General features: G+C 41.6%; 1 protein-coding gene across 1 annotated transcript in view; it reads right to left on the bottom strand.

Moving 5' to 3' along the window:
- Positions 1 to 1,974: 1,974 nt before the first annotated feature.
- The window catches only part of LOC133457862 (glypican-5-like), a 75,219-nt gene continuing 51,709 nt past the window's right edge, over positions 1,975 to 25,484 (bottom strand). Inside the window, exons 10-11 of the mRNA XM_061737230.1 lie at positions 12,764 to 12,861; positions 1,975 to 4,554 (exon numbers count right to left, since the gene is read on the bottom strand). Coding sequence (XP_061593214.1) covers positions 4,450 to 4,554; positions 12,764 to 12,861 — 203 coding nt within the window. The 3' untranslated portion in view covers positions 1,975 to 4,449. The remainder of the gene's footprint in view (positions 4,555 to 12,763; positions 12,862 to 25,484) is intronic.

Here is a 25,484-nt window from a genome sequence, read left to right as displayed (position 1 = left end):
GACAAAAAAAACTTGTGAAGAAATAAAACAAACAATGCATTACATCATTTTATGTTAAGATAAGCAGCATTTTTGTGTGGGACTCCAGTTCTATAAAAGTGCTGGGTGAAAATGTAAATGAAAACAGAATGCAATGATTTGTGTTGTTGAAAATGAAGAAATTTTCCATCTTAAGAAAATCATTTGAATTTGACAATCCTGAGCGAGCTTTGGAAAGATAAGGCATTTCTGGATCATGTTGAACTGTTGAGCTTCTTCTTTGCACAACAGAGCTCTAATCTACGTACCAATGTGAATTGCACACAACTGTTTTTAATGCAGTAATGCCTGATGTCTCTAAGATAACAGGTATCGACAGAAATTTCTCCAGATTCTTGTAATCTTGTCATTATATTATTCTCCATATGACCAGATGTTTAAAGTCTTCATGACTTTAAACTGAGGAACATCCAGCATCCTCTGAACATTGTTCTAATCCTGTTTCAAAATCTCTAAACAAAGTTGTTCACAGATTCACCAATCTCTGCCCATCTTTACTTCTCTAAGATGCTGTTTTATGAACCTAATCATATCACTGACCTGTGGCCAATTAACTAAACGACCGTAGTTGCAGCATACCCCTCCTGTGTTTTTATTTTAGCACCTCCAGCTGCCATTTTCCCAACTGTTTTGAGACATATTGCTTTCCTCAAGTTGAAAATGAGTTGATACTGTATTTTTCAAGGAATGGCATAAGATCTCAGTTTAAACATTTTATATGTTCAATTATGAATTTCATATTGATGTATGAGACTTGAAGATCATTGTATTCGGTTATCATGCATGTTTTAAACATCTCCCCAACTTTATAGGAATAGGGGTTGTTTATTTTATGCTCTCTGCTGTGGCCTGTGAGCAGATAAGTACAGCCAAAACTTTAATGAAGCCTGCAGCGCATCAATTCCTTTTTGTAGTATTATAATGCATTTTATTATGGTCTTTTATTAGTATTATATTTTAATGTATTCTGTCTACTTTATTCAAGATCTTAATAATGCAAAAGGTACCAAATGTGTTACTAAATTATAAGGAAAACATTTAAAAAGTGATGCTAAAGACATTTCCAGCTAGTACAATGGAATAAAAAAGATGGATCCTTGGATTTGATTATTTCAAACAGCATGAATATTTTGAAGCAACAATAAAGAGGTGGTAAAGTAGCCTATACATGAAACTATCAGATGGTAAGACATCTTCAATAATAATAAACCTACTTAAGGGAAAACACTGTATATGTCATAGTTAAAAATAGGACCACTTTTGAAACCCTTTTTTTTTCAACCATAGTATTTACTATTTCAAGTGTTTCCATATCATTAATAATTTGTGAACCCTGAAGTCCCGAGAAAGACAGATGATGTATATACAACCTGCTGCAGGCCTTCAGTGCAAAAAAACAGAACAGTAACCAGTTAAAAATGATGATTTATGAATGCAGTATTTCATATCTGAGGCATTAGAATCAAACAATATTAAAACAGGTTCCATAGCATAACTAATTGTTATCAGGCTGTTCTTAAACTATAACTGAAAGTTTCATTAGGCAGAAGCTCTTCCAGCCTCTTTTTAATGGTTTATTACAATAATTCCACTGAGTTGTTGGTCCATTTCAGGAGTAAAAGGTTCTCGTTTCTCACACATCGTCTGACGTGTCTCCTCCGCCAAGCTGCAGCTCCTAAAATGTCACATCCTCCCCAGCTTCCACCAGGCTCCAGCTCTATGGACTGGGGGTTAAGTTAAGTTCATCGCCCCCACTGTACGTCTGCGTATTCCTAGTGAGTAGGTTTTGATTAGATCATAGCCAACAAGCCAAAAGCCAAGCGTTTTATCATTAAGAAGGCACTAGCTGACTAAAACAGAGCTTCTAAAGTTCATTCCTACAGATTTTGACAAACACAAAGTGCCAAAGTTCAGTATCTTTTTAAAAACTGTTTATTTTTGGGTACAGAACAGGAATTATTAATGACAAAGCAGAGTAAAATGACACATTGTCATTGTAAGTGTAACATCAGTCATTGGTTTAATTTACACAAATCACAGATGTAGATATCAGGTAGTTTGTTGCATCCCGATGCTCCGCATGCTGCTGCACAACAATGACAATTAGGCTCACTAAACTAGCAGAGCTGTTAAACTGGGATAAAGCAAATTTAACGACTATTTACACAGCACGGGATGCTATCAGGCACACCAGTGTGCCTTCACAAACACACTCACAAATGTTGATCCAGTGTAGAGAAGGTAACAGAGAAAGTATTTAACAACCTGATATGGAAAGTGTGGCTCAAACTCGTGCAGATCCATTGCCACAAAAACCCCTGCATCTGAAAAGAGGATTTCTCAACAGACTGAACTTTAAACAACTAACTGTTAACTTTATTATCCAGTCCCATATAATCCAATGTGCTTTCTATATACTTGTAAGCTAAAAATACTTCTTGTTCAATGAAAATGTATTTATCTATAAAATGTGTATATGAAAAATATATATTTTTGCACTTTAAGATTTCTTTAAAAAGTTAGAACCTTACCTCGGCTTTACCACAGTCTGAGAAATGACAAAGTACTCTGCACTGATCGAATTTCTGTCTTCACTTATCTTGTTTGCGGTCTCTGTATGTGTGTGTGTGTGTTCTTTTTTGTTGTTGTATTTTTGCACACTGGACATTTTTGCACACTGGACGTACAAGGTTGTCCAACTTGAGCAGTGGAAATGGAAAAGTGGACCAAAACAGTACACAACAGCATCAATTTAGCACATTTGTGTAAAGATTGTACTGTAAAAACAATCGCTGACATGCGTGTTGCTTCAGCAAAAACCCGAATAACTCACACTCTTCAAATCTTAAGGTTATTTCATCTGTTGCTTTATATGTCAGTCAGTTCCTTCACAAAATCAGTTAGGTGAAGTGAGTAGTAGACACATTTTGAAAAATATTACAGTTCATATTCACAGACAAACATAAATGTGATTTACAATCTATGGCATTAAACCCCAGGTAACACATTTCCATATATATATGTGTATGTATGTGTGTGTGAGTGTGTGTGTGTGTTTGTGTTTGTGAGAGAGAGAAAGTTAATATATGCGGCACAGTGTGACAGACATTTAAGAGCCCCTTCAGTTGGTTCATTTACACCACTTTGAATGCATTTGATTAGTATTCCAGTTGTCTCTCTGGCTGCTGCGTGCATTCAGGAAGAATGATTCTAATAAATATGAATTACATTTGAGTCACATGTTTGGATCAGTTGTGCCCGAATCTCGCTCTTTTTACTCTCTTATTCTCTCTCTTTTTAATCTCTCATCCTCATTGGAGATATGCTAAAACTACAAGTCAGACATAGAAAAAATATTTCTGCATTTTTTAAAAATCTATTTATCTATTTACTGAGACGGAAGTCTCAAGTCACTCACATTTGGTAACTAGCAAGCCTTTGAAGGCACATGACAGTTCAACATTTGCATATGACTTGTTAAATTTTGCATTGTTCAAGTGGATAGTTGATGATCTTTTGTTCTCTCTTTTTTTTTTTTCTAGCCTTTTATTGTTAGGAACATTATTTTTAACCCCTGGGTGAAATGCAACTGAAGCTGAACTAAAAATCACTATGTCCCTCCTTGCATTGAATTTATAGTTTAATCCACTTGGGAAGTAGTCTTAAGATTCTGGGTTTTTTTTCCTCACAATTACCAAGACTGCATAATTTATTACAAACCTAGACATGGCAAAGAGCGAGGGCTGCAGTTTCCTGGGAGAATTTTGAGTGACTGTTAAACAGTTTAAACTCTCATCATAGTTGCTTCCGACTTAAAAAGAAACCACCCAGCTTGCATGAACAAAAGAATGTGCTTGTGTAGGGGGGAAAGACGGATGGTTACACTCTGCACCAGTCTGATTCAAAAGCAAAAAGTGTGGGCGTGTAAGCCCCTTCACTGCAGGAAACAACAAACTCTGAATAAGCAACCTACACTTAATCACAATCAAGTAAAGGTCGAACCGAATCAAATATCCCTTAACATCCAGGTGTTTTCTGTTCTATATTAATCTCTATGTACACAACAAGCCATTGTTATCTATATCTGAAATTCTTCTTATAAATATAAAATTTATATATATTTTTATTTACATCTGTCTTCAAAAAAAGTCAGTAGCGCTGTGCAATCTATCAGGTAGGAGTTAAATACAAATGAGGATGTGTAGAGGTCAGTACAGGTAACACAAAAAGACATATTATACAAAATCAGCAGCTTGTCGCATCAGGCCGGCCACCCAATGCAAAATCAATCAGAGCACTTGAGGTGCGCTCACTGAAACTCCAAGTATTCAACACCGCCACACCGCACACAGCTCGCGGCTGTCTTCACACATTTTCTGTCTTTCTGTCTATGGAGCTGTCTCTTCATGGTCAGCGCGGTTCCCATGGAGACAGCAGCATCAGCAGCATCAGCAGCAGGTTTACCAGGGTTAGAGGTTCAGAAGTCATCGTGTGGGCTGAGCCACGGACAGCCACCTGACAGAGGACATGGAATACGACATAAAATTATGTTATGGCTGCAAGTATAGCCCCAATATAAAAAAAAAGGGTTTTCTAAAGTGCACATAAAAAAAATCTTTAGTCTTTGAATTCATTCAATAAACCATATGACAGGTTCAAATAGAATTAAAGCTGCAAGCAGCGATGAACGGGCCCTCGCACTCACGGCCACCGCCCCCCATAAGCATATCAGAAATGACACCACCCACGACTCTCTATGTCAAACCATTCAAAAGTTATAGCAGAAAAAAGGAACAACCAATCAGAAGAAGGGGCGGGGCTAATTCAGGCCAATGAAGGTCAAGGATTCCATACAGAATCTGATGACACCACCCACGACTCTCTATGTCAAACCATTCAAAAGTTATAGTAGAAAATCGGGACAACCAATCAGAAGAAGGGGCGGGGCTAATTCAGGCCAAAGAAGGTCAAGGACTCAATACAGCGTCCAATGACACCACCCACGACTCTCTATGTCAAACCATTCAAAAGTTATAACAGAAAATAGGGAGAACCAATCAGAAGAAGAGGCGGGGCTAATTCAGGCCAATGAAGCTCAAGGACTCAATACTGATTCAGATGACATCACCCACGACTCTCTATGTCAAAACATTCAAAAATGTATAGCAGGAAATATGGACAACCAATCAGAAGAAGGGGCGGAGCTAATTTTCACCAATTATGGTCAAGGACTCAATATCGAGTCCCATGACACCACTCACAACTCTCTATGTCAAACCATTCAAAAGTTATGGCAGAGAATAGTATTCTAGGGGGCGCTGTTGAGCCGTTAGGCCACGCTCATTAATGCAAACCATGAAATATCAAATGTATCGCCAAGCCTGGCTTGCGAGCAAAATTTGGTGACTATCAAATATGGACCAATCACATGAAGGGGGGGCGCGCCTTTTGGTGTCTAGCGTCGCCACGGTAACACTTTTGAAAGAGAAAAGTAATGCGCGTAGTCGCAAGATGAAGACGCACATTTTGATGTATAACAAACCTGGGTGCACGTTACGGTTCGGTCCGTATTAATTGCCGAAGGAATGGCATAAATTGCGCCAAAATTACACAGTTAATTCAAAATGGCCGACATCCTGTTCGGTTTCGGCAATGGCGCCAAGAGACTTTTCTTTACGTTGCGACATGATACAGGTGTGTACCGATTTTCGTGCATGTACGTCAAACCGTATTGTGGGGCTTGAGGCACAAAGTTTTCCGGGGGGTGCTGTTGAGCCATTTTGCCACGACCATTAATGCAAACCATGAAATATCTAATTTATTGCCAGGCCTGGCTTGCGTGCCAAATTTGGTGCCTTTTGGGAACTATCAAATATGGACCAAACAGATGAAGAGGGGGTGCGCTTGTTGGCGTCTAGCATCGCCACGGTAACACTTTTGAAAGAGAAAAGTAATGCGTGGTGTCGCAGGATGGAGACACACATTTTGATGTATAACACATCTGGGTTCACGATACGGTTCGGGCCGTATTAATTCTCGAAGGAATGGCATATATTGCTCCAAAATTACGCGATTAATTCAGAATGTTCAAAATGGCCAACTTCCTGTTCGGTTTCGGCCATGGCGCCAAGAGACTTTTCTTTAAGTTGCGACATGATACAGGTGTGTACCGATTTTCGTTCATGTACGTCAAACCGTATTATGGGGCTTGAGGCGCAAAGTTTTTTCGGTCTGAACCAATCAGATGAAGGGTGGGTGCGCTTTTTGGCGTCTAGCGTCGCCACGGTAACGCTTTTGAAAGAGAAAAGTAATGCGTGGTGTCGCAGGATGGAGACGCACATTTTGATGTATAACACACTTGGGGGCACGTTACGGTTCAGGCCGTATTAACTGCCGAAGGAATGGCATAAATTGCGCCAAAGTGACACGATTAATTCAAAATGGCTGATTTCCTGTTGGGTCTCGGCCATGGCGCCAAGAGACTTTTCTTTAAGTTGTGTTCTGATACAGGTGTGTAGCGATTTTCGTGCATGTACGTCAAACCGTATCGTGGCGCTTGAGGAACAAAGTTTTCAAGGGGGCGCTGTTGCGCCATTTTGCCATGCCCATTAATGTAAACCATTAAATATCAAATTTTTCGCCAGGCCTGACTTGTATGCAAAATTTGGTGACTTTTTGGGCATGTTTAGGGGGGCAAAAAGGCCTTCCTTTTGTCAGAAGAAAAAGAAAAAGAAAAAGAAAAAAAATTCCTACAGATACAATAGGGCCTTCGCACTGAAGGTGCTCGGGCCCTAATTATTTTTTAACGTGTTTTCAATTTCCAGGTTCATTACACTTAGAAGTTTAAACAAATCTATACATACAAACGTATGTATGTGTGTCTCTCTCTCTATATATATATATAGATATATAGATATATATGTATATAAAATAAAAAGGTTCCAAAAAGACAAAGTACTAAAGAAAAAATTGGTTCTGCAAACAGCGTATTAAATGGTGCCAGGTGATGGTGTCAGGATCGCGTATGAAAAGAGTATCCAGTAAAGTCTAAGGGGTGGATATTTACTAGCGTGGGCCTACATGTGTGGTTGCAAATCATAGACAGTATCAATGAGTGTCCACTGCAGCAAAGAGCCAAAACCACTCTGCTCCGCTCTGCAAAAACAGTCCCCTAGAATGACGGCTAATAGTACTTACAGCTAGTGTCTTAAAATAGTGTCATATTTTAAGCAAAAATATCTAAAACTAGCAAAATAGTCTAAAATAGACTCTAATTTTCTCGACACTCGGAAATTAGCTTTTGCAGTGTAGAAGACATGTGAAACTAGTTAATTTCAGTAATGACCAACATAATGTACTCAAATTAGCAGTGAGTCACTAACAAGCCGATAATGAGCTGAAAATTAAAAATGGCACACTGTGTTTGTTTTGTCTCATTCAAATATAATTAAATAATAATAATAATTCTAAGTAAAATTTGTTTTAGGTTAGTTCCTCAATATATTCCATGATATTCTGTTTTATTCTAAGAACATACAGTATCTAGCTGCATATTTGAAGTAAGGTTGGGAATCAAGATAACATCTACTGATTCCAAGTAGGTTCACTCAAGTGCAAGGTTTCTTCTTTTGCACACTTGCTTCTCATAGTGGTGTTGAGCAACAACCGTGGTTCCTTCACGTGTCTTAAGCAGGGCAGTTAACAACAGACAGAGGATGGGCTTGACCCATCCACCTTTAATCCAGATCGCTCCCTTATTGACAACGGCCATGCCTCTAGGAGTAATTTTAGACTGTTGCAAAACTGCAACAAGTCATCTCCATTCCAAAGTGATTAAAAACTGTAAATAAAAGAAGATTGGCGTAAGACAATGGCTAACGTGCCTCTCTCTAAGGTTTATTGAGTGTGTTCTTGACATCTAATTCTTGATTTCTTCCTTAAATAAAATCTCATCATCTACATCAGAAAGCAAGAGAAAAGCATTTAGTCAGCGAGCAGAATCACTAAAATTGGCATCTAGAAACGACACTGATATGCTTCATCAGCATCAGTCTGATGGAGCGCAACATGTGACGGAGAAATCAATGAATTGCTTCAAAGTAATAAACGATGCCCTGTCGTCGCTATTTTGTAAAAACAAGAGACACAAAAAGTATTGAAAAACGGTGAAGTGGATGTGTTGGATCTGCCATTCAGACTCCTCCATCCATCCATTTTCCGCAGCAGCCTCAGCAGGGATGCCCAGACTTCCTTCACCCCAGACACTTCCTCCAGCTCTTCCGAGGGGAGTCCGAGACGTTCCCAGGCCAGCCGAGAGACATAGTCTCTCCAGCGTGTCCTGGGTCTTCCCCGGGGTCTCCTCTCAGTGGGACATGCCTGGAACACCTCCCTAGGGAGGCGTCCAGGAGGCATCCGATACTGATGCCCAAGCCACCTCAGCTGACTCCTCTCAATGTGAAGGAGCAGCGGCTCGACTCCGAGCTCCTCCCGGGTGACCGAACTCCTCACCCTATCTCTAAGGGAGCGTCCAGCCACCCTGCGGAGGAAACTCATCTTGGCCACTTGTATCCGCGATATTGTCCTTTCGGTCACTACCTAAAGTGCAGAGCTTTGCTTTTCGACTCAGCTCCTTCTTCACCACGACGGTCCGGTACACCAACCGCATAACTGCGGACGCTGCACCGATCCGTCTGTCAATCTCACGCTCCATCAGACCCCGAGATACTTGAACTCCTCCACCTGAGGCAGGACTTCTCCACCCACCCGGAGAAGGCACGCCACCCTTTCCTGATGGAGAACCATGGCCTTGGTCTTGGAGGTGCTGATTCTCATCCCTGCCGCTTCGCACTCAGCCTCAAACCGCCCCAGCACATGCTGAAGGTCCCGGTCCGATGAAGCCAACAGGACAACATCATCCGCAAAAAGCAGAGATGAAATCCTGTGGTTCCCAAACCGGATCCCCTCCGGTCCCTGGCTACGCCTAGAAATTCCGTCCATAAAAATTATGAACAGGACCGGTGACAAAGGGCAGCCCTGCCAGAGTCCAACATGCACCAGGAACAAGTCTGATCTACTGCCGGCAATGCGAACCAGACTCCTGCTCCGATCATACAGAGACTGGACAGCCCTTAGCAGAGGGCCCCGGACCCCATACTCACCGAGCACCCCCCACAGAATGGCACGAGGGACACGGTCGAATGCCTTCTCCGGATCCACAAAGCACATATTGGTTGGGCAAATTCCCATGAACCCTCGAGCACCCTGCGGAGGGTGTAGAGCTGGTCCAGTGTTCCACGACCGGGATGAAAACCGCATTGTTCCTCCTGAATCCGAGGTTCAACATAGATATAGCATAGACTTTCCCGGGGAGGCTGAGAAGTGTGATCCCCCCTCGCCCATGAACCTGAAGGTCAGTGGTTCGACCCTAGTTCCTCCTGTGTCCACCAAAGTGTCCTTGGGCAAGACACTGAATCCCCCAGTTGCTCCCGGTTGTCATGTGTCATGTGTGTCGTGTGGAAGCTACGCCGACAACCGGTGTATGAATGTGTGCGTGCGTGTGTGGGTGAATGTCTAGAGTGTAAAGCGCTTTGGGGCTGTAGGAGTACAGCTGGAAAGCGCTATATAAGTGTAAGCCATTTTTTTACTCTCCGGTCCCCCTTTTTAAAAAGAGGGACCACCACCCCGGTTTGCCACCCCAGCGGTACTGTCCCCTTCCTCCATGCAATGTCGCAGAGGCGTGTCAACCAAGACAGCCCTACGACATCCAGAGACTTGAGGTACTCAGGGCGAATCTCATCCACCCCTGGTGCCCTGCCACTGAGGAGCTTACGAAACACCTCAGTGACCTCGGCTTGGGTGATGGATGAGCACGTCCCCGAGTCCCAACTCTCTGCTTCGTCAGTGGAAGGTGTGTCAGTCGGATTGAGGAGATCCTCGAAGTATTCCTTCCACCGTTTGACGATGTCCCCAGTCGAGGTCAACAGCTCCCCACCCGCACCGTAAACGGTGCCGGCAGAGTACTGCTTCCCCCTTCTGAGGCGCCGGACAGTCCACCAGAATTTCCTCGAGGCCGACCGAAAGTCTTCTTCCATGGCCTCACCGAACTCCTCCCAGACCCGAGTTCTTGCCTCCAGGACTGCCCGAGCTTGCTTGGCCTGCCGGTACCCATCTACTGTGTCAGGAGTCCCAAAGTCCCATAGGCCAACATAGCCCGGTAGGACTCTTCTTCAGTCTGACGGCATCCTGTACTTCTGGTGTCCACCACCGGGTTCTAGGGTTGCCGCCACGACAGGTACCGGAGACCTTGCGTCCACAACTTCGAGCTGCCGCGTCTACAATGGAGGCAGAGAACAAGGTCCACTCGGACTCAATGTCCCAAGCCTCCCGCGGGATCTGAGAGAAGTTCTCTCGGAGGTGAGAGTTGAAGACGTCCCTGACCGAGGGCTCAGCCAGACGTTCCCAACAGACCCTCACAATCCGTTTGGGTCTGTCCAACTCCTCCTCCGCCAGCGCATCCAACTCACCACCAGGTGGTGATCAGTTGACAGCTCAGCCCCTCTCTTCACCCGAGTCCAAGACATGCGGCCGAAGGTCAGATGAAACGACAACAAAGTCGATCATTGACCTCCGGCCTAGGGTGTCCTGGTGCCACGTGCACTGATGGACACCCTTATGTTTGAACATGGTGTTCGTTATGGACAAACTGTGACTCGCACAGAAGTCCAACAACAAAACACCGCTCGGGTTCAGGTTGGGGAGGCCATTCCTCCCAATCACGCCTTTCCCGGTATCACTGTCATTGCCCACGTGAGCGTTGAAGTCCCCCAGTAGAACAATGGAGTCCCCAGTTGGAGCACCATCAAGTACCCCTCCCAGGGACTCCAAGAAGGCCGGGTACTCCGCACTGCTGTTCGGCCCGTAGGCACAAACAACAGTGAGAGACCTTTTCCCGACTCAAAGGCGCAGGGAAGCGACCTTCTCGTTCACCGGGGTGAACTCCAACTCTTTGCGACTGAGCTGGGGGGCTAAAAAGACTCCTGTACTTCTCTATTACTTCAAGCTTTTGAATCTTTTGAACCTTTAAGTGTACGAACGGCTGTATTGTTGAATGTTTGTTTACTACAGCGCTCAGAAATGCTCTCCTTTCCATTAATCTCCCTGCAGCCAAATGTCTCGCCTTTGTTTCTGACTTAGCATGTCTGTCATCATTCTGTAACAGTTGCAGACTTACACTGTTAGACCTTGTGATATTTCTACATCACATACAGCAGTCTGACCTGCATGCAGCTGCATTAAAAGGCGTCCAGGCTCAGCATTATAAAATGCTGATCAAAGAAGTTCTCGTTAAGTTGTATACCATGCACACACCCTGTAGGGCTCAACAACACGTCTGCATCTGTTGGTTACAGATGTGTGTAATACCGGAAGGTCCAGTTACCCAGATGAGACAAACCTGATCCGATCACCTGAAAAATATGCAGTATGAGCAAAGCAGTGGTTTTCTTTAATCTTAGGGATTTTATCGAAAATAAAAGACAAAAACTGTGGTAAAAAATATAGTTTTAATCTTGCTATTTAATGTCATGGAACAGTGGAACAAACTGGCAATGCCACTGGTAAATATGCCTACCAGTCTGAATTCAAAAGCCTAAATTCATTACCAAAAAAAACATCAGTCAGCGAGATTAGAGGGCAACAAAGAAGAATTCATTTTTATCATCAGATGGGGCCAAAAACACCCTGTGCATTTTGTTTTGATTACAACATAACAAGTGTCAACAGAGTAGTATCCATTTAAATTCTGTCAAACACTGAAAATTAAAGAGTCTGATGTTTTGAAAAAGCAAACAGAAAACGGGAAGAAGCCTTGCTCTTCAAATGCTGATGATGAATGTAAGAAGTGAAGTTATATATGTTTTATTGATTGTGTCCAATAGAACTTATTTTTATTTTATTCCTCTGTTCTCATTCGTTCATACTTTTATTTCTGATGCCTACCGTCTTATCTCTTTCTCTCTCTTTTTCTCTCCCTTCTCTGCCAACCTGTCTTTCTCTCACAAACAGCATTTTGACAAACTGTAGCCTTTTCAGTCTGATGGGACGTGTCCATCCTTGCAAGGAGTAAACATCAAAATTTGCCATCTCCTTATTTCAACACCATCGACATGCATTTCTTCAGCATTTTCCTTTAGAGCACTTTAGAGCTGGTGACTGGAACAAGGTTAATTTTGTTTCATCATTAAGAAGCACATTAATAGTTGTATCTTACTGTAATCAAATTAAAGCCTAATTTTACGTATGCCTCCTTGCTTTACTTCAGCTCACTGAGACAGTTTCTACTGCTTTGCCACCGACTGCTTGCGTTTTCCGGCTGGTAGACATATGCTGAAGGGATGTGAGGGTTTACAGCTGAAGTAAGTTAGTCAAGTATGTTGCCATGTACTGTCAGCCCGGCAGTTTGAGCAGCAAAATTACAACCCAAAATCAGTGGGTGTTGCTGGCGTGACTGCAGTGAGGCATTATTTTTGTAGACTTAAATTAAATCTCTTACATACTCTTTTTTATCAACTTTCTTACACTGACACTTCATGATTTAATATGCCACTGAAGAAGAAAACATATGACTGAACTGGCAGAATGTGACTTCTGTGATGAGAGCAGCAATGTTACTGTCCACATGTATGGAAAGGACCATAGCAGACCTTGTTCACTTGTTTTTACCAACCTGTGGAGGTGACCGCTGATGAGGAGGGAGTGGTTTATGATGATGATGAGGAGCAACAATCTTTGTTTCCGGACTGCGACCACTGGATGTCTCGTCCCCTGGATAATTGCAAAAACCATGAAAATAAAACAGTAAATAGGAAAGCAGATAATGTAAGCAATTAAGAAGCTGAAGGTTAAAACTGGCAGCCGCTCAAACTTGGTCCCAGTAGAGCTGTAAAAGCAGCACCACACACCGTATTTTATACGTTAAAAAAATGTGATACTTAGAGTTGAAATATAACTATGAACTTAAGATAGACGTAACAAAAAAATGTCACACCTGGCGGAGAAAACACACAATTCAATGCATGTATGGGTTATCCGTCAGGGTTTGCTTTCTGTCAACAAAGTCATTGTGTGTGTGTGTGTGTGTGTGTGTGTGTGTGTGTGTGTGTGTGTGTGTGTGTGTGTGTGTGTGTGTCTCTGAGACAGCAACTTGGGCCAATAGCATTTTTTAGCCCTCCAACACATGCGATCATTGGCTGATGTCTACACACCTGCTGCTCAAAGGTTTCCACCAAAAATGTGCTGAATGCAGTAGAGTAGTAAGAAGCCAGGGAATGTGTAGCAAAGTGCTGCTGCATCTCTACAGGGGAGTAAACACTCGCATTTACTTTATCTTATGATACGACTTACAGTAATTAATTCGGTAGGAGTTCACGAGGGTTTGTTTAGTTTTTTTCTTTTATGCTTAGCAAGGGCAGATAAATGAGCCCAAAAGATATTTCTGTTTTTATTCTCATGAATACATAGAAAAAAACGTTCATTATTTATGACTGTTTTGCTGCTGTTTAGACTTGAAAGATTTATGGATTTCAACCTACCCACCCACAGCTTTGCACAGAGCGCATAATATTACCTTACACGCAAACACACAGATATGTGCTAAATGTTGCTTCATTTAATGGGTATGTAGCCAGAATGAGCCAGCTGAATTATTATTCCCCGTACATGCACGCGTGTGCATGTGTTGTGTGTGGGGGGGGGGGGAGTTGACAGGAATCCATGTCCCTCCAGGGAGAAGCTCAGGTAAATGACTGGATTAGGACAGAAGGGAGATGGTGCTGCTGGCAAAATGCATTGACACACACAATAGCCGGAGACATCCTCATTTTCACCTGCGCCGTCACAAAAACACTCACAAAGCACTCTCTCTCTGTCTAATATCTTGGCACACACACACACACACACACACACACACACACACACACACACACACACACACACACACACACACACACACACACACACACACACACACACACACACACACACTCACGCAGGCATGCACGCACCTGCTCGCAAAGAAACCTGATTCTGTCTCTTACAATACATATTGTCCCGGAGTACAATAGACAAAGAGTCTTTTTCAGTCTCTGAGGAATGTGGCGAGTTTGTAAAATCTCAACTCACGCATATATTATATCTCATAATATCACAGGGAGAAAGCAGTAAAAACACCTTAAAAATAATATGAATGCACATGTACAGAATGGGGTAAAATCCAACAACACAGACATAACAATCTCCGGCATAAAGGCCGTCTGTACCGGCAGTTTTAGTGACTTCATCGGAGCAGAATGTTATCCAGTGAGCCATCTGTCCTTTATCGTGAAGGTCTGTGACCAATAGCAGCAAGGTGAAATATTGTGACACTGAGTTCATGGCTGACATTCACAGAGTTTGTGTATAATTCTCTGTGTTCGTGTGGGTGTGCGCTTGGTTCCATCTGTTCCCATCAGAACTGAAAACCTTGAGTCACATCTGGTTTGAACCTTTTTACAGATCATAACTGGGTTGCATAATTGCTGTTTATCCACAACAAGAGTAGTTTAATTCAATTTTAGTATGGTATTTGTTTGGCCTTCAACTGGCTGTAGGGAGGAACTGATGTTTTTTGTCCATTTCCATAAAATATACCCTATTCCCTGATATATGCAGATGTAATCTTGTTAAGGGCTTTACTGAAGGGTGAGTGCAGGAAAAAAACAAGCCTTTTTAGTTTCGCCATGTTGCATGCATGTAAACAATCAGATGTTTTGCTACTTTGTGGGGACATATCCATCTCTAACCACGGTGCTTCTCTCTCCCAGTCATGCCACTTCACAACACTCAAGAAATCAGACGGTACCTGATTCCATATAACATTCAACTCCTGGTTAAGGCCATCGTTTTAGTCGCCCTCAATCATTGCGATGCCCCCCTCAATGGCCCACTAGCTTGTGCAATAAAACATCTGCAAAAGTCCAGAACGCAGCAGTGTGTCCTGTCTTTAGTCAACCCAAAAGGCCACAGGTCACACCTCTTTCCTCTTAGGTACTTGTGGCTGCCCAAGTCAAACAAGAGAGACGGTAACTCAACACACTTGTTCATTTGAACTCCATGGTGAAGACTAGGGCTGGGCGATATATCGAGATTTTAATATATATCGATATATTTTCAATATTTTCAGTACGAGACAATATCGTTCATATCGATATAGCTTTTTTTTTTTTTTGATTTTGATATAGCTTATTTTGTGACAAATTGACTTGAATGTTTTATTTGAGATTTGCACAAATGTTTTGTTATTTGCACAACAGTCAACCTCAGTGGAAAAGTCTGCCTGTTACTGTCTACATTGTATTAATTGCACAGTGTATTTTAATTTAATTGTTATGCAGGAAAGGGATATTTGTTTTATTTTATTCAAGAAGCATTTTTATTCTATACTGTATATGCAGGCAGTTTATTTTTATTTCATTTGTTTTATACATTTTGATATTGTGCAGACCTCTGTTAATAAAGGTACCTGTGTGACATTGGGCACGATGCATTGTATTAAAACTGACTTTTGGGTTTGCCTCAGAAAAAAATGAAGCTAACAGAGATGCTATGCTATAATGCTTTGGGGGAAACCCCAATTAAGGCACAGAAAAAATATTGATATATATCGAGTATCGCCATTCAGCTAGAACATATCGAGATATGACTTTTGGTCCATATCGCCCAGCCCTAGTGAAGACTCATACCCCTGAACGAGCACTGAGCTTATCATAAGAACACCGACTGGCCGACTTACCTACGTTCAACAGTTACATGAACCTGGTCATTCCAAAAGCCGGCACCTCCTTTGGCCATAATTCATTTCAGTTCGCTGCTGCTAGTGAATGGAATCATCTGCAACAAACACTTAAACTTCACACATTCCTCCCATTCTCCTCCTTCAAAAACACACTCCCAACATTCATCTGTGATCATTGCACATGTTTTTACTCATATTTTTTATGTGTTGTGTGTTTTTTATATATGGTGTTTGATTGTTTCTTTCACTGTGATTGTATGTGTTTGACTCTTTGTGCTGCCTCTTGCCAATGTCGTCATTGTAAATGAGAAACTGACTTAAATAAAGGTTAAATAAATAATAATAAATAAAATAAAAAATAAATTGTTATCTCCATACACCAGGTGATCGAGTCAGTACTGTTCTCCTTTGTGGTTCCTCGAGCTACCAGTACCAAGAGAATTGTCACTCTGCTATCTGGTGAAATATGGGGTGTCGCCCAGGACAAGTGACCAGTCCATCATGAGGCCACGTGCCAACAAAGGAGACAAACAACCATGGACGCTCACTCCTGCAGTCATTTTACAATCAGGGATTAACCTAACACATGTTTTGTGGAATGATAAAGGGAGCCCGAGTACGTGGAGAAATCCCACGCAAGGACGAGGAGAACTTGCTGAAAAGCCCCTAGCAGGGATTTAACTATTTACTTCATTAATTTCATGATTACAATAAAGTGCTTAAGTCAGTGTAATCCAGCTGCTTTGTATGTACATGGTGCAAAGCTCCACCTACACGCACTTTGGGATGTGTGTCTCTTAGCAACAATCCACAGCAAGTGGCTGAATGGCTTGAAATATGTGCAATGGCACACGCTAAAACCTCAGACAGGTGAGTGATGAACAAGGCCGCTGAATGCATTCACGCAGTGCTTTTAACCTTTACTGCAAAGAGGTGTGTGACTGTTTACATGTCTGGGATAATAAGAAGTCAGGAGTGGCATTTGGAGGACCCTGTCAGTGAATTGATGTGGTAGCCTGCAGTATCCAGGTCAGGGCTATCACAGATAATACAAAGGTTTCAGCTTTGTTCTCGCCGTCCAGAACAGGAACGGCAAGCAACTCCATTCATGCGCGGATCGCATCCCCTTAGGAGCTGAGCTGACACTTTGCAGGGACTGACACAAATGGTCACCGACGTGGACTCTGAGGAAGACTGCCAAGAGGAAGCTGCTAAAAACATCCGGGCAGTTATCCGTCATTTCAACCATTTTCTACGCAGTTAAGTATGCCTGTTTCACCAGTGACTTGTTCATTTGGCTGTTTTTTGTAAAGCAATACGATAAAAATGGGACTGGAATGGAGGAAAGTGTACATCTGTAAGGGGTGACACTAAGCATCCTAATCAGGTGGAGCAGGCCCATAAATCAGAGCCGTGGTGACCCACAGGACACGAGCTGGCTGGCGAGCGACCAGACACACACACACACACACACACACCCAGACATGACTGCACCACACGCTGGGTTTCCATAATTTAAGAGGACATTTTATTGATCTACACTCATTTCATGTTGACTTCTAACCGTTTCACACAGACAGCAGAAGCTGCTAATATGGCGCTGCCTTGGTCTGTCTGGATGTGTCTAAAACATTAAAGCAATCCTTGAAAGCCTGTTGAGACGGAAACAAAGCAGATGTTTTTGGTGTGATGTGACCACATGGTGCGGTAAACATAAATGACAATATAGCCGTTGCGTGACATATCGCTGACACAGAACAGCACCACAGTTCATCTGAGCAGTCGTTGAGAGGAATGTCTCTGGAAAAACACATCACAAGAAACTGAAATGAAATGGAATAGGGTGCTGAAATCAAGTCTTTAAAGGATGACACTGTTGAAACACAGGTGATAAATCACAAGTGATTAATCAATGAAATCCCTTCAAAAAATAAATTGATGCCATAAATGATAATTACTGCTTTCCTGGCAGTGGGGCGGGAGAGCTGGACACATTTTGATGTGCATGTTCAAATGGTGCAACAGCCAGTCTGGAAGTCACAGCCACAGCTGGTCCAGAATGCTGCTGTCCAAGTCCTCACTAAGACTGATAAAGTGGACCACGTCGCTTCAGTTCTGAGCTCCTTACACTGGCTCCCTGTGCCGCAGAGAATAAACCTTAAAATACTTCTGGTAGTTTATAAATCACTGAATGGTTTAGGACCAAAATACACCAGAGACTTGTTGTTGCCATATCAACCATCCACACCTCTCAGGTCTTCTGTTTCAGGACCGCTGTGTGTCCCCAGCATCAGAACAAAACATGGAGAAGCAGCATTCAGCTTTTATGTTCCACAAAAAGCTGCAGGAATGCTGACATTCTCAGTTCCTTTAAATCAAGGTTAAAAACTCATTTGTTTACAGCTGCTTTTGACTCAAATATTTAAACCCTTCTGAATTTAAACAATGTTAATTGTCAGTAACTGTAACTCTACCGTTAGTCTTAGTTTAGTTTAGTTTATTTTCGGTCATGACACAAAAAAAAATAAATAAAAAACCAAGAGTAAAACTGACAACAAGAAAACGTTCAATTGTTCAAAGATAACATAACAAAAAAGTTTCCAGTATACAAATAAACAAATAACATCTAGACCGAAAAAGGGGTAGGCTGAAGCAAAGCTTCAGCTGACCCAGCGGTTCACTGGTTCAGGAATTATCTTACAGACAGGACCCAATGTGTAGCTACAGATGGGCACCAGTCAGACTTTATCACAATTTCCAATGGGGTCCCTCAAGGTTCTGTTTTGGCTCCTGTCCTATTTACAGTTTTTATTAATGACATTGGGAGGAATCTGAATAGTGCAAAAATCCATCTTTATGCAGATGACACAGTTATTCATTCGATCGCCCCCTCTCTTTCCCAAGCCATCAATGATCTCCAGTCTGCTTTTGAACAGCTCCAGACATCACTGACTGAACTAAAGTTGGTCCTCAACGCCAAAAAGACCAAATTTATGACTTTCACCAGAACCCGTTCAACCAACACCATCCATCCTGGTATACAAACTACAGGAGGAGAAACTATTGAAAGAGTACCATCATATAAATACCTGGGTATCTGGTTGGATGACAAACTGTCATTTTCAGAACATGTGTCTCATCTGGTAAAGAAACTGAGGGCTTTGCTGGGGTTTTATTATAGAAACAAAACCTGTTTTAACATTGTTGCCAAGAAAAAGCTGGTACAGGCAACTTTTTTAAGCACTCTGGACTACGGGGACATTATTTATATGCATGCTGCCTCCTCAAAACTTCATTACCTTGATACAGTTTATCACAGTGCTTTGCGTTTCATTACCAACTCAGCGTTTAGGACACATCACTGTGTTCTCTATTCTCTGGTCTCCTGGCCCTCACTGACCCTAAGGAGACAACAACATTGGATTATTTTTATTTACAAAGCCATTCTGAATAAACTCCCCACATATCTGTCCAACTTGTTGTCTCCAGTTCATAGTGTGTACAACTCCCGCTCTTCCACACGGAAGCTGTATAAAGTCCCCAGGATTCATACAGAACTTGGCAAAGCAGCCTTCTCCTACGCTGCTCCCTGGTCCTGGAACAACATTCAGAACTGTCTTAAACTTTCTGGACTCATCTCCTTGGGTGAATTCAAGGTTCTTCTCAAACAGAATCTAACAGAAATGTGCACCTGCTATTTTTAATGTAAGGTATTGTAATGTTGTTTGCACTGTTTGTTGTTGTTGTTGTTGTTAAATTGATTTTATTGTTGTTGCACCAGTTAAGCCTCTTGGCCAGGTCTCCCTCGTAAAAGAGATTCAGTCTCAAGGGATTTTCCTGGTAAAATAAAGGTTAAATAAATAAAAAATAAAATTATTATTTGCCTACCCTCAAAAAGATTAATTAAATTAATAAAATAAAAGCAAAAAGTAAGAGAAAGACTGCCCGTAAAACAAATTGCCTCTGTAGGGATAACAAACATTCCTCAAAAAAATAAAAGATTTTTAAAATAAAGGTGCAGTCTACATGTTACCTTCATCCTTAAAAAATCAAAGCAAATCACCAATTAAATAAATAAATACCCAAATCAACATCAAGCCACTCATTAATTTAATATAAGGAAATCATCCTTCTTTTCAATGATTTTTTAAATAAAGTTAAAGTTCTACATAATTTCAAATCTATATCTAATTTATTCCATACATCCACCGCTGCCACTGTAGTGCATCTTAGTATGGTGTTGGTTCTGATTGTTGATTTTCTGTATATACTCTCCCCTCTGAGGTTGTAATGGCTTTGTCTTAAATTGAACATATTTTGGATACAGTCTGGCAGCATGTTATTGTTGATTTTGAACATGAGCTGTGCAGTTTTGAAGTCCACCAGTTCATTGTCTAACTTTCTTTATTCTGCCATTGCTTTGTACCTTTTTATTTCTTTTCCTCTTTACTTTTTATGTTTTTAATACATAAAGCACCTTGAATTGCCTTGTTGCTGAGATGTGCGGTACAAATAACCTTGGCTTGCCTTGGTGAGCAGTTTGGAGATGGGATTAGCGGTGCAGAGACAGGTGACGGCCACTGAGAATGAAGAAAAAGCTAGAGTTTCTGAAGGATCCGGTTGAGTTCAAATGACTCTTCATGGCACATGGCATCATTTTTAATGGAATTTAAAGGTCTGTTTGAACAGTCACATTTTCTCTCTCCTGCTGAGCTGCAAACTAACAAAAGCACACAATCTGTGTGTGAAAGCAGCATTAGTGAAACTGTACCCATAAATAAATCCTAACAAACACTGACATGCACCAAGTGTTCCTGTAATAAAGCGTGCCACACTGAGCTTCCCTCCAGCTCAGTGTGGCACGCTTTATTACTGTTTGATTCTGAATTAATCCTCTCTGTTTTACTGGATCGTATGTATTCCTCATACTCGCATAGACTGTATAGCTAAAATACAGGTATTTCTCCTGCTCTTATAGACAGCTGCAATTGAGGTGATTAATGAAGCTGAGGATGAGTCGTTGGGTCACTGTAAAGTGCTATTAACAAAATATATTTTAAGCACTTATTGAATCAAAAGTCATTCAAAATCAAAATATTCTATTAGTCCCAGGAGGTAAATTAAGTAATGAATACTAAATTTGTGTTAAGTGTTATAACCAAGTCATTTTTAATGATAAAAGGAATATATTCATAAGAAAATTTAATTTTAAAGAGCTTTTTATTTTAGGAATTTTAATGTTTTGATTAATGTATATAAATAAATGCTTCTATATATGGCATTTAAATAATGTAGGCTACTTTATCTTTGTGACATAGAGACTTAAATATCCCCTTACAAAATTCTACTAATATCACATTTAGTGGTGCTTCAATTCTTGATGTTCTGACTTTGGCATTCCTGATCCATCCATCCATCCATCCATCCATCCATCCATCCATCCATCCATCCATCCATCCATCCATCCATCCATCCATCCATCCATCCATCCATCCATCCATCCATCCATCCATCCATCCATCCATCCATCCATCCATCCATCCATCCATCCATCCATCCATCCATCCATCAGGCATCAGAACGGCTTGTCCTAAAAAAAGAGGAAAATTCTCGACGTGGACGAGTGAGGGTGCAACGCGCCGGAACCCTCTAGCGGGGTCCGGGGGCATGCCCCCCCGGAAAATTTTGAAAAATAGACTCAAAATGGTGCATTCTGGTGGTCTCAAAGCTCCATAATCACATCTTTTATCAATGCAAGTATACACACAAAAAATCAGAATTTTTGCAAAGAATGATGCATTTTGATAACATAATAACACGCATTCATCATCATGGGTAATTCTTCATGCATGAATAAATCTTGAAATGAAGATAATTATATCTTAAACTTCTACAATGGCCAGAATCCCCCTTTCCCATCGAAAAAACTAGGGATGCACTGAAATTAAAATTGGAGGCCGAACCTGAAGCCGAATAAAATTGAAAGACTTGGCTGAATACTGAGTACCGAATAGCCTACAGAATGCGGTTGTTCACAGTTTTTCATTTACTTTGCCACCCTACGTACCCTAGGCCGTAGGCTCTGCGTCGATTTAACGCAGAACCATAATTCAGGCTTCACTCACTGCCGCAACGTGTTGCCTCCAGTCATTTCAATGAGAAGCACACCGCAAAACACTGCATTGCATATTCAGCGCCGCACAGAGGCTCCCAAATGGAAATGATTTTTGATTTCTGAATGAATGGATAGATACGTTGCTTATTTTTTGCATATAATTTTTTTCTTTTCTGTCCTGGCGCATCGCGTTTTCGAGTCCGTTGTTTGGGGAATTTTTTTTTTCTTTTTCCCCGTTCTGCGGAAACCGCAGAGCTGAGACCAAAATCCGCGGAATTCCGCGGATCCGCGGAAGATTCTGATGCCTGATCCATCCATCCATCCATCCATCCATCCATCCATCCATCCATCCATCCATCCATCCATCCATCCATCCATCCATCCATCCATCCATCCATCCATCCATCCGAGGACACCCGATATCATCACATCAGCATAACTGTTCTCTTCTCTTTCATGCATTCCTCTGTGCACATATGTGAAACGAAACCCCACTGGCAGCACAGCTTCTGGCTGATAAATGCAGACTGCTGTGTATGGGCTGCACATGTTTGTGTATAAGCAGATTGTGCACCACAAAAAAAATGTGAATTATGCTTTGATCAGTCCGTCTTCCAAGTGAAGAAGAAGAGTTGGCATCCATTTGGGTGTATAAAAAAACGGGTTTTCCACCATCTGTCTTGCTGCAGAAGGTAACTTAAGGTAAACTGAGTGTGTGTGTGTGTGTTTGTGTGTGAGGGTGGTGATGCTGTCCAGGAGACGTGATGATGAGCTAAACTGGAGAAGTGAACTGACAGTAAAGGTGGATATGTATGTACATGAGGTGTGTGTGAAACAGAGCGTGAAAGACAGAGTGTGTTAATGATCGTTTCTGACATCAGGCGTCCTGGGTTGTTTTGTACAGAACTGTCGATTCAAGGCCCCAATTATGACCAGGCTTGTTGGTCTCCAATTTGTATATACAACTGACATTTATTCAACCCCCCGATACCCCTACCGAACACACACACACACACACACACACACACACACACACACACACACACACACACACACACACGCATACATACACACACACACACACACACACACAGGCAAACAAATGATGCGAGGTGACCTTGAGAAGTGTCTAGTTATTGTGTGTGTAGGCGTGTAAATGTATCCCAAGCACTTCTAGCTGAATCAGTAATGAGCATTTCATTACTTCAGCCTCAGTTCCCCAGGGAGGAAATGCACACACTCACACACTCACACACTCACACACTCACACTAACAGAGCAGAGAGAGCCCACTCTCTGAAAGGCTGCTGCAGATTAAACCCTCAACAAGTACCTATCACAATCAAAGGATTTAATGATAGGAAAATAAGAAAAACAAATAGAAGTGAAAGAATGGTAACATACATTAAACTTGATGGTAACTAAACAATGAAATGGTCATCAGTTTGTATAATCATTTAACACATAACATATGTTAAGTGAAGCGATGAGTGAATGAGTCGACGCATTTTTCCTCTTTCACTTGATGGGAAATGATAATTGAGCTAATCTGGCCCTGCTTGGCATTTTTGTTTTTTGTGTAATTTATCATGAAGAATAAGTGGAAGAGCCAATTATACTGAAGTGCATGCAAAGGTAAAGGTCAGAATTGTAGTCTTTCCATGTTCTTGTTTTCAACAATATTACAAACCTTAACAGTAATGGATATTATGAGATCTCAGCTTCATGGTTTTATTAGCTGAGGACTGCGAGAGCTAAATCTTGCTCTCCAATATCAATCATTTGGCGGCTTACGTTGTGAAGACCACCTAATGTAAATTCTGATCGGCTGGTGACGAGGATCAATAATGCCAGAATTAATGTTCTGTGGAACATCTAAGTACAATTTATTGTCCAACTCATACTACTCCTGGTAGAAAGTACGGAGTCACCATTCCTGGAGCATGTTCACTCAGCTGTTTAATTTTGTTAAAAAAAGTAGCTTGACTAGGCTGACGGAACAGGTAGAAAGATGTAGGGTCTGAAAACCTTCCCTAGGGCCTTCCCATCTAGCCAACGGTTTCTTATCAGACAGCCTTTTGCACACAGTTGGTTAGCGGTACAAACAATCAGAGCAAAGAACAAGGTGACGTATGCAGAAAAGAGTCAACAGGAAAGTGAGATGTCTTTAAGAGTAATTTAAACATTTGCTGTAGCCTGTCTGTGAAACGACAAATACATCTACCTTGCTAAGGACGGAGCTGAGTGTTGTCTTTTGTTCAAGTTTTGTAGACAAAGACAATCTCTTCAAATGTTGATGCCAAAGCGGATTCAAAGGCCATTAATGCTCAGCTGCAGCTATCTATGCGGTGCAGACTGATTTGATTGGCTCTCCATGACTTCTGGGCATATTTAATGAGCTCCAACAGATGGTAACTAAACATACCTGCAAAGTCAATTCAAATTTGTTGAGGTACATCCAGATTTCTGGGCTGTAGCTTAAGATTGTTGCATAATTAAACATAAAAAAATAATAAATGCAAATAACAAGAATAATTCTATGTGATTGAACATTTGGACAATACTTTTCAGTCAATCAATTGAAAACACTTCACAGAGAGCCTTAATACCTTTCTTTTGGAAAGCTTTATTCACTCAAAGCCAACAAGAAAATATGGAACCTGATTCATGAACCTGTGAACTAATTAAAGGATTCTGAACCAAAGGCTGCGTCAGATTTCCCAGTTGCCGTCCAGCAGGTTCCCAGTTGGTCATAAATCATCTTTGCAGTCACAGCAAGGAGTAAAAATTAATATCTATCTGTATGACCTGTGTTTCCTTTAAATAAGCGATAAAAGCAATTGATGCTTTGACTTGCAGTGCCTTCCCAAGGTCACACTCTAAAAAGGCTAATCGTAGCCTCCGGAGAAATCATAAAACCTTTGGATACAATAATAAAAAAATAACTGTTTAGGCTGGAGCTTGATGGCAGCATAGGGACGTGTATGATTGGGGATGAATAAAGGATGATCCGAAGCTGAGTGACTCTTTGAAGGCGATACATCAACACAGCCAGTGAGTGTGTTGTGAGAAACTACAGCTAAACAAAGCAAGGACAGGATGTTTCTTTGAAAAGGTCAAATTTGGAAATAACGGCTTCCAGCGGAGAAGCAGGTTAATCAACAGATGATGTCTAATCAGTTTTGTGTGGGCAAACACGCTCAGGAGTGCAGGCAAACAGTGAATCTGACAGACAGGCGAGGATGAACAAGGATTAAAAGAGAGTAAACAGGAAGCAGTTGCATTTCATCCTTTTTCTCTCTGGACAAGACGGATGAAACAGGCGGCCATTATTCTTTCTCAGTGAGAGCAAAGTGAATGTATAATTCTTTAATGAGCATGCTCCCTGGGGATTCATAATTTGACTCTGCTGCTTATAAAGCACTGCAGCATCCTGAACGCGCACACACACACACGCACACACACACACACACACGCGCATACACACACACACGCACACGCA

This window comes from Cololabis saira, chromosome 13 (assembly GCF_033807715.1).
Source record: "Cololabis saira isolate AMF1-May2022 chromosome 13, fColSai1.1, whole genome shotgun sequence".
In the NCBI taxonomy this organism is placed as follows: Eukaryota; Metazoa; Chordata; class Actinopteri; order Beloniformes; family Belonidae; genus Cololabis; species Cololabis saira.
This window is presented reverse-complemented; position numbering and strand designations above follow the sequence as displayed.